Here is a 9,670-nt window from a genome sequence, read left to right on the forward strand (position 1 = left end):
TCTTCTCTCTCTTCCTCTTCCCCCGCCTCTCTCTCCCTTTCCCCTCCTCTCCCCTCCTCTTCCTCCCTCTCTCTCTCTCTCTCTCTCTCCCCCTCTCTTCTCTCTCTCTCCTCCTCTCCTCTCTCTCTCCTCTTTTCTCTCCTCTCCCTTCTCTCTCTCTCTCCTCCCCCCCTCCCTCTCTCTCTCCTCTCTCTCCCTCTCTTCCTCTCTCTCCCTCTCTCTCTCCTTTCCTCTCTCTCTTTTCTCCCTCATTTTCTTATCTCTCCCCCCCCTCTCTCTCTCTCTCTCTCTCTCCCTCTCTCTCTCCCTCTCTCTCTCTCTCTCCCCTCTTTTTCTCTCTCTTTTTCTCTCTCTCTTCTCTCTCTCTTCTCTCTCTCTCTCTCTCCTCTCTCTTTTCCTCTCTCTCTTCTTCTCTCCTCTCTCTCTCTCTCTCACTCTCTCTCGTTCTCTCTCTCTCTCTCCTTTTCTCTATTTCTCCATTTCTCCTTTGTCGCCCCCAAAATGGCAAGTAGGCATAAAAAACCCTTTACCAACGTTTTACCAACATTTATCAGAAATTTCCTTTTGTGCTCGATAGTGCGCTTGGGATGGAGATGGCTTTATTTTGTTTTTTTGTCAGGCACTCATCTTGTAGGCATGCATTTGCAAAAGTTGCACCTCCTTTTACCCCATCTGCTGTATTTTAAAGCAACAAGCCTTATTACTGTGGTCCAATAAAACACTGGGTTCCCCTTTCCCTTTCCAAAAACCCCAAAAATAATATAAAATGAATGGAATTTGGGTTCCCGGTCCAGCTAGTTCATCTTTAAACGCTGCCAACAAATGGTTTTAAAAGGGTGGAGTATCATCCCTCTACACAACGGTGGGGGAATTGGATCCACAGCTCTACATTTTAGCGGTGAGTCTTGGCTCCCTGTGGCCGCAACAATCCCACTCACACTTACAGTCTCACTTATAATATTCTGGCAGCAAATAACTGTAACAGTATCAGGTGGAAGCACCCCAGTTTTTAAGTAGTAGGGGTTGCCAAAAAAAGCAATGGGCTTGCAAGTATTTTTTTTAGTTTACTAAAAAAAGTTAAAGGGGTTTTTTTCATGTACTAAAACAGCTGTTACTTTATTTTTTGTAGATTCTTTTATCTTTCATGGAATTAGTTGAGTTGTGTAGTACAGGGGTTCTCATTGCTGTTTTTTCCTTTGGTATTACCTTATAATTGTTTGAATCATTACAAAGAGCTTATGGAGAGCTACATATTAGTACAATATTTTCAAGGCATTGTGATCCGTATTTATGTGATCATTTCTGTGAAAGTAGAAGTTGAAATTATTAGGCAGTAAGACGTATGAAAGAATAACATTATATCCATAATGCAGGTTTATGGAATTAAAATGTTAAAATTAAATTTATCTAAAAATTCCCAAAAGGTGTGCAGAGAAAAAAGTTTGTTATAAAAAATTTTTGTTATTTTTTTTAGCATAAGAAATGCACCGTGTGGGGGTAAAACCGGTAAGATTAAGAAAAATTACCAATATACCAATATAACTGGGAATACTTTTGATGGTTGCTTTTGTAACATTATGTCGGTGTGGTCTTATGAATTAAAACATTTTGGTAATTTTTGAAAAGGTATTAAAAAATTTTTTTTAAAAGATTTTTTTTTTTGGGGTTTCAAAAACCCCCCAATGGGTTTTATTTTAACCCCCCTTTAAATTTTTGTTTGGGGGTTTTTTTTGTTTTTGAAAAAAAGGTTTTTTTTTTTTTAATCTTTTTTTTTTTGGGAATGGGGGATTTTTTTTTTTTTTCCCTTTTTAAATTTTTTTTTAAAAAAGAAAAATTTCTTTTTTTTTTTCTCTCCTTTTTTTTTTTTTCCCTTCTCCTTTAAAGGGTTGGGGTATTTAATTTTATTTAAAATTCCGGGGAAAGAAAACAATGTTTCCAGGGGCCCTTTTAAATTTGGGGCTGAACCGTTTTTTTTTTTCAAAAACTGATTTTTTGGTTTTTTTTTCCCCCTTTTTTTTTGGTTTTTTTTTTTAAAAAATTTTTTTTGCCCCTTTTCTTTAAAGTTTTGCGTTTTCCTCAATGTGTCATCTTTCTTTATTTTTTCTTTGCCTTTTTTGTTATATTTGTCATGACTTTTTTGATTTAGAAAAAAATTTTTGAAACCACAAAATTGGGAATAAAAATAAAATTTGAAATCACTTTTTATTTCCTCTTTTTTTTCTCCTTTTCCCCCTTTTATCCTTAACCTCTTTGTTTCTTAAAAGCTGGGGTGGAAATTAATCTTAACCCTTTTAGGGTGGCCCGAAAACCTCACCCAAGTCAGCCCTTCCGGTGGGAGAAAAGCATGAACCTTATCCCTATCCCAACCCCCGGTTTTAATGTTTTTTGTGAAATTTTTGCTTGAGTGGAAAGTCTACCCAACGATGGGGGCACCAAAACCCTTCAAGTTCCCCGGGGGGAATAAGAAGGGAATTTAGGGAAAATTTTCTTTTTGGGGAAAAAAAGTTTGGATAGGATGCATTAATTTTTTTTTAAATTTTTCCTTTTGGCCTCAAAATATGGGATTAAAGTTTAAAGATGTTTTTTAATTTTTTTTTTTTTTTTTTAATTTTTTATTAAAGGGTTTGAATTAATCTTTAAAATTTTCGGGGGGAAATTTCAATCCCATTTTTTTGGGGGGGGTTTCTACAAGTCCTTTTTTTTGAAAATTTTTTGAGAGAGACTAAAAGGGAGGGGGCCCCAAAATTTCCCAAAAGCCAGTCGGGACCCCTGGGAGTTTAAGGATTTTTCGGGGAAATTTGAAGGTAAATTTGTTTTTTGGTGGATTCCTTTTGCAGTAGGAACTTTAGCCAAATTTTTTTAAGATTAAAAATTATTATATTTGAATTATAAAAATTTTAAAATTCTTTAAGAGAAACAAAGGGCTTTGTTGTGATTAAAAAATAGTTTTGGGTTTTTGGAAAGGAAAATCCCCTTTTTGGTAAAAGCCCTAACAAAAGGATAATGATTACAAAGTTTTTTTTTTTGGGGTGGTTAATTTACAAAGGCCCCTTTGGGTACTTCTTGGGTAAAGCCGTAAATTTGGAATTTAATAAGAAATTAAACAAACAAAAACAAAACCAAAAAAAAAAATGGAAAAAAAAGGGAAAATTCCTTTTTTTCCCAGCAAAATTTATGTTTTTTTTTTTGGGGTTTTTGGGGAATACTTTTTGTCCTTTTTGTGGGGAAAGATAAAATAAAAGCGATATAGTGAAAAAAAAAGAAAAAAAAAGAAAAAAACTTTTTTTAGGTAATTTATTTTATTATTTTATTAATTACTTTTAAAATTATTTAATAAATATATCAATATTTTAAAAAAAAAAATTAAAAAATTTTTTATATTTTTAATAATTTATATTTAAAATTTTTTATATATATATATAATAATTTTATATATTTTAAAATTTTATTATTATACATACACATTCTCTCCTTCTTTTTCTCTCCCCTCTTTCTCTCTCTTTCTCTCTCTTTCCTCTCCTTTCTTCTTTTCTCTTTTCTCCCCTTTCCCTCTCTTTCTCTCTCTCTTCCTCTCTCTCCCCTCTCGCTCTCTCTCCCTCCTCTCTCTCTCTCTCCTCTCTCTCTTCTTATTTTTTTTTTCTTTCTTTCATTACTATTATTATTTTTTTACTGAAAAGATATTGTACTTCTTCTCTTTCGGAAAAACCCAAACCCCCTTGCCTACGGGTGGCAATTTTTTGGGGCATAAAAGTTATGCGGTAATTTCGCTACTGGGGTATGCAGACAAAAATAGAAAAATTTTATTCATGATGTTGGTAAGTTATTTTTTTTACTTGTGTTATGCCTATGGTATATGTATGTGCTAATGTATAGCATGTTATAGCTCTTTAATTGAAAAGGTAAGAGGCTTAAGTGATATATTTGAATTAGGTGTATACATCTACTTTTGTTATTTATGACAAGAACTGTAGTGAGTGAGATCCTTATATAGTACCATATAGTAATTTACATCCAAATGGGTTTTAACATTTGTTGAATAAATTACCAGTTTCTGTTTTTTATTTTAAAGCTCTTGGAAGACCTCTTGGGGTCAAAAAACCGGGCCTGGATACATGGTGGGGGCTACCTAGGTTACGACATTAAAAAGAGCCCCGGTCTTCTTGCAAAAAAATAGGGGCGGGGGGAAATGAAGGGGGTGAGAGGGGGAAAATTCAGAGGAAAAGTTTCACCAGAAGTTAAAGCAGACTTTACCTGACCCTAGTGTTTCGTCTGTAGAAACCCCCCAAACTAGAACACTGGGCAAAACGTTCGTTTAGGACTAGCTGATTTTGGTGACGTCATTTATGAAGATAGGAGGGTTGGGAAAAGGGGAAAAGAAAATAAACAATAAAACAAAAATATGGTGGAAATGACAGTAGAAGATTTTCGGGTTTTCAGTCCCAAGCTCGAGAAGGGCTAAAAAGTGAGCATGGGCAGTGTTCTCACGATAAACCCAAAAAAAGGGTCTTGGGCAAGAATGGATCTAGAAAAAACCCTTAAAATTTCCAAAACCCAAGGAATTTGAAAATGTATTTTTCCTTTGTGTAGCACGTGAATTGATCAAGAAACATTAACATTTGGGGATTCTTTTTTTTTGCCCGTTTAAATGATGTCTTTGATACGCAACTGGGGAAAAGGAGATATCAAAAAGACTCAATCTTTAGGAAGTGAAGAATTCTTTGACTGCCAAGGTGAGTTTGTTTATGCTTGATTTTTGTGTTAGATGAATATCCGCATACCTTTTTTTTGTACCATTCTGGGTGTTTTGCTACAGTATAATACAAAGGAGTGACTAAAAACAGTTGAATGCAGGTTGTAAGATGTAGCACTTTTTTAATAGAAGACTATCGCTATGCTTTGATCATTCTCAGGAATAGAAAACCCCCTTTAAATGTTTTCTGAAATATGAACACAAAATTAGGAGCCACAGGTTGTGTGCTTATGTTTTTTTTTTTAGTTTTTGTGTTTTATATACACTCCCTTCATTTTATTTCTTTTTTCATGAAGAGTGAATGATTTTCAGAATGTAAAGAATGGTATAATCAAAGAAAATTATATCCAATTTAAAAAAAACATTTTCATTTTGTGTCTCTTTTTAACCCCGTTTGTAAATGGAAAATGAAAATAATTTCAAAAAACTCATTTGCATATGTGATCGAGGGGTTTGCCATAAATTTCTAAAACAATGTAGTTAATTTATTTTCTCAGGGCTGGAGATGTTCACAGATATTTAATTTTTCATTATAACTCTCTAGGTTTTATACCACATTTTATCTATTTATCTTTGTAGTGTGTGTGTGTGTGTGTGGTGTTGTGTGGTGTGTTGTGGTTGTTGTTGGGGTTTTTGTGGTTTTTTTGTTTTGTTGTTTTCTGTCTGTGTCTGTGTCTGTCTGTGTCTGTCTGTCTGTCGTCTGTGTCTGTTTGTTTGTGTGTGTGTGTCTGTTTGTATGTGTTTTTGAGTGTGTTTGTTTTGTTTTGTTTTTTTTTTTTTCTTTTAATTGTAAAGGTTAAAAATAAACTAAGAAATAGCATTACCAGTATTTTTTTTTTTTTAAAGGGAAAAAAACAAAATTAAAAATTTTTTAACAAAAAATTTTTTTTTTTAAAAATTAAGAAGATTTCCTTTTATCCCCCTTTGTGTTTTGCTTTGCATCTATCCTCCTTTTAAATAAAATATTGTATGTTAGGAATGTTTTTTTTGATATACGTAGGGGAGAAACCGCATTCCTAAATTTTATTGTTCTGGGTTTGTGCATTTGCTTCATGAAAATGTCCCCTTTTTGTAAAAATTTTCCTTCTTTCATTTGTTGATTTTATATATGAATATTTTAAGTAAAGGTCATAAATTTGTTCCTCCAGAAAAATGCACCCCCCAGAAAATTTTTACATTGGTGTTTTTAGGAGCAGAGGATGTGCTTAGGTTATCTTAAAACTATCTACTACTATCACTATTACTACTTTTATTACTACTACTATTACTATTACTGTTACTAATACTGCAACTGCTACTATTACTATTACTACTGTTACTACTATTATTTATTAATTCCTTCACAGAACTTTCTTTTCTGTATTTTTCTCTCTTTGGGCAGAATGCATACCAACACTTTTTTATTATTATTACTACTACTGCTATTACTATTACTACTATTATTACTACTACTATTACTATTACTGTTACTATTACTACTACTACTATTACTATTACTATTACTTTTTAAATTACTATTACATTACACGTTCTACTATTACTTATTAATTCTTATTTTCAGTTGTAGAGATCCCATTAAATGACGTGAGATCTGTTTGTTATAGAGAGGGCATCTTTATTCTGTATAAAAGGCAGGGAAGGTCTGATTTTTTACTTTTGAGGGGAGTTTGGGTTATGAGAGTATGATCCTTTTTTTAAACTGTTTTGTTTAATTTTTCATATTTATGAATGCTTATTTGTGTTTATATGGGAAATATTTACATATATGCTTATTTTCCTTGTCACAAGTGATGTGAATTTAACTTCTTCTTTTTTTTTCCTTTACTCCTCCTCCTCCTCCCTCTCCTGCTCCTTTTCCTCCTCCATCTCCACCTCCACCTCCACATTATTGTCATCATCATCATCACTATTATTATTATTATTATTATTATTTATTATTATTGTTTTTGTTGTTATCATCAATCGTCATCGTCATCGTCTGTCATCGTCCGCTCGCAGTCTCCTCATCAAAAATCTCATCATTTATCATCATCTTTTTTTTTATAGTTGCATTGTGTTTTATTATTTTTTTTAAAGATATTTTTTTCTTATTATTTTATCTTCTTTTTTTATATTTTTTATGCCCAAAAGTCGATACATATAATTTTTATTTTGGTAGTGCATTATATATATATATATATATATATATAATATATATATATAATTATATAATTAATATATTATATTTATATTATTATAATATATGCTATGCATATATAGTATTGTATATTTTTATGTTTATGTTATTGTATGTTTGTTTGTTTTTATTTTATTTTTTATTTATTATATTATATTTATATTAATATATATTTACCCATACATATAATTAAAAATTATTTTATATATATTTTTATATATATAATATATTTTATTATATATTATATATATATATTTATAATTATAATATTATATATATAATTTAATTATATATAATATAAATTTTAAAAATATTATTTTAAAAATTATAATCATAATAATTTTAAAAATTATAATACATCAAAATACATACATACATAAAATACATAAAAACTACATCATCATACATACACATAATACAAAACAACATAATAAATACATCCATACGTACAAAAATACTCCAAATACCAATATTATATATAACTTAATATTATATAGTATTTAAGTAATTACCATAAATATATATACATAGTAAAATATAACACAAAAAAAAAACAATATATATTTTAAATATTATATATATATATTAATATATATATATATATATTAAAATTTTTTATACATATATATATATAAAAATATATTATTTATAATTAATTTTTAAATATATAATATATATATATATACTATTATATTAATAATATTAATACATTTTATATATGTAATAACATATTTATATTAAATTTATTTTTCATATAATTTTAATTTCATTATTTTATAATAATATATATTATATATAATATATAATATTATATATATAATAAAAACAGATATACTTATATTAATATATAATATATATAAAATAATAATTTTATATAAAATAATAATAAATATAATTTTTTTAATATTAATTATACTAATTCTTATCATATTATTTATTTTTTAATTATAATTTAATATTATATTTATTATTTATATTATATATATATATTAAAAAAAAAAAAAAAATAATATGACATATTTTTTTGTTCAAAATTCTTATAAAAACCTAATAATGTTAATAAATATATATTTAAATATTAGTTTTAAAAATTTATTTTATACACTAAATTGTTTTTTATTTATTATTATTATTAGTATTATTATTATTATTATTATTTTAAAATATTATTAGTATATATATATATTATATTATAATTTTATTATTTTAAAATATATTATATATATATATATATATATTTACTTAATATATTATATTTGTATCATTTTATGTATATGCATGCTGTTTATATTTAATATTGTATATATAAAATATATACCCCAAAACTCATACTATACATTGCTACATTTATATAAATATTTATTTATTTATTTTTATTTTTTATTATAAAAACTATAATAAATTAATAAATATTTTATATTTTAGGGGCTTTTATTTATAAAAAAAGAAATAAAAACTAAATTTTAAATATTTTAAAAATTTATAAAAACATTATTTTTAATAAAAGATAACAGACTTAAAAAAAAATTTTTTATTTTTTTAAAAAATTAAAAAAAAAAAAAAAAAAAAAAAAAAGTTATTTTTTTTAAGGGGGTATTTAAAGAAAGGGGAAAAAACTTTTTGGGTTTTAATTTTTTTTTGGGGTTTTTGGGGGAAATTTTTTTTGGAAAGTTTTAATGAAAAATCCATCAACCAAATTTTGATAAAATTTTAACGTTCATTATCAAAAATTTTTTTTTTTAAATAAAAAAAAAAGTTTTTAAAATTTTTTGTGCAGTTAAAAAATTTTGAGAAAAAATTTTATATGTTTTTTAAAGATAGTACAGGAAAAAAAAAAAAAAAAAACCCAAAAGCATTGCTTTTTTTAGGAATCAGCTGGTTTTTTTTTTTTTTTCCCAAATTTTTGAGAAGAGCTAATTTTTAGAACAGGTTTTTTTTTTTCCCTTTTGTTTAAAAATTATTGTAGAAGTAAATTTTCGAAAAAATTTTTAAAATTTAAATTTCCCAAAAATTAATTTTCCAGGACAAAATTTTTGCAATTTTTTTTTTAAAAATTCTCATAAAAATTTTTTATTTCCCTTTTAAAGGGTATGGGGGGAAACCCCCCGTAAATAAAAGGGGTTTTAAAATTTTTGTGGGGGGGAAAAAACTTTTTAAAACTTTTGATTTTTCCTTTTAAGAAGTTTTTTTTTATTATTTGTTTTTAATGGGGGGGGTTTTTTTTTTATTATTTTTTTTAACAAAAAAATTTTAAATTTAATTTTTTCAAAGTTTTGGTTTAAATTTTTTAAAATATTGTTTTTTTTTTTATTTAAATTTAAAAATTTAAATTTTATAAAATTAAAAAATAATTTTTTTCCAAAATTTAATTTTTTTTTTTTTTTAAACCAAATGAATTTTTTTTCAAAATTTTTAAAAAAGATTGAAAAGAAAATTTTTTCTTTTAAAAAACCCCAAAGCAATTTGTTTGAATTTTTTAGGGATGCCAGTATTTTTGAATCTTTTTCTTGTAACTAATGCCTGTTAATTTTTTTTTTTTTTGTTTTCCTGGGGTTTCCCCCATTACATGGATATTTTTTTTGGTCTAAAGGAAAAAATTTCCCCTTTTTTTGGAATTGGATTTTCAAATTTTTAAGGGATAAGCCCCTTTTTTTAAAATTTTGTAAAATTTCTTTTTTTCCCGTTTTTGTTTTTTTTATAGGTTACCCCCAATTAAGGGGATGTAAAATTTTAATTGATTTTTC

The 9,670-nt window shown here is 27.1% G+C and overlaps 1 protein-coding gene across 1 annotated transcript in view; it reads left to right on the plus strand.

Moving 5' to 3' along the window:
• The first annotated feature begins 4,648 nt into the window (after positions 1-4,648).
• The window catches only part of LOC119582919 (protein retinal degeneration B-like), a 42,822-nt gene continuing 37,800 nt past the window's right edge, over positions 4,649-9,670 (plus strand). The window contains exon 1 of the mRNA XM_037931430.1: positions 4,649-4,730. Within this exon, the coding sequence (XP_037787358.1) occupies positions 4,649-4,730 (82 nt within the window). The remainder of the gene's footprint in view (positions 4,731-9,670) is intronic.

The sequence above is a fragment of the Penaeus monodon genome, chromosome 16 (genome assembly GCF_015228065.2).
Source record: "Penaeus monodon isolate SGIC_2016 chromosome 16, NSTDA_Pmon_1, whole genome shotgun sequence".
NCBI lineage: Eukaryota > Metazoa > Arthropoda > Malacostraca > Decapoda > Penaeidae > Penaeus > Penaeus monodon.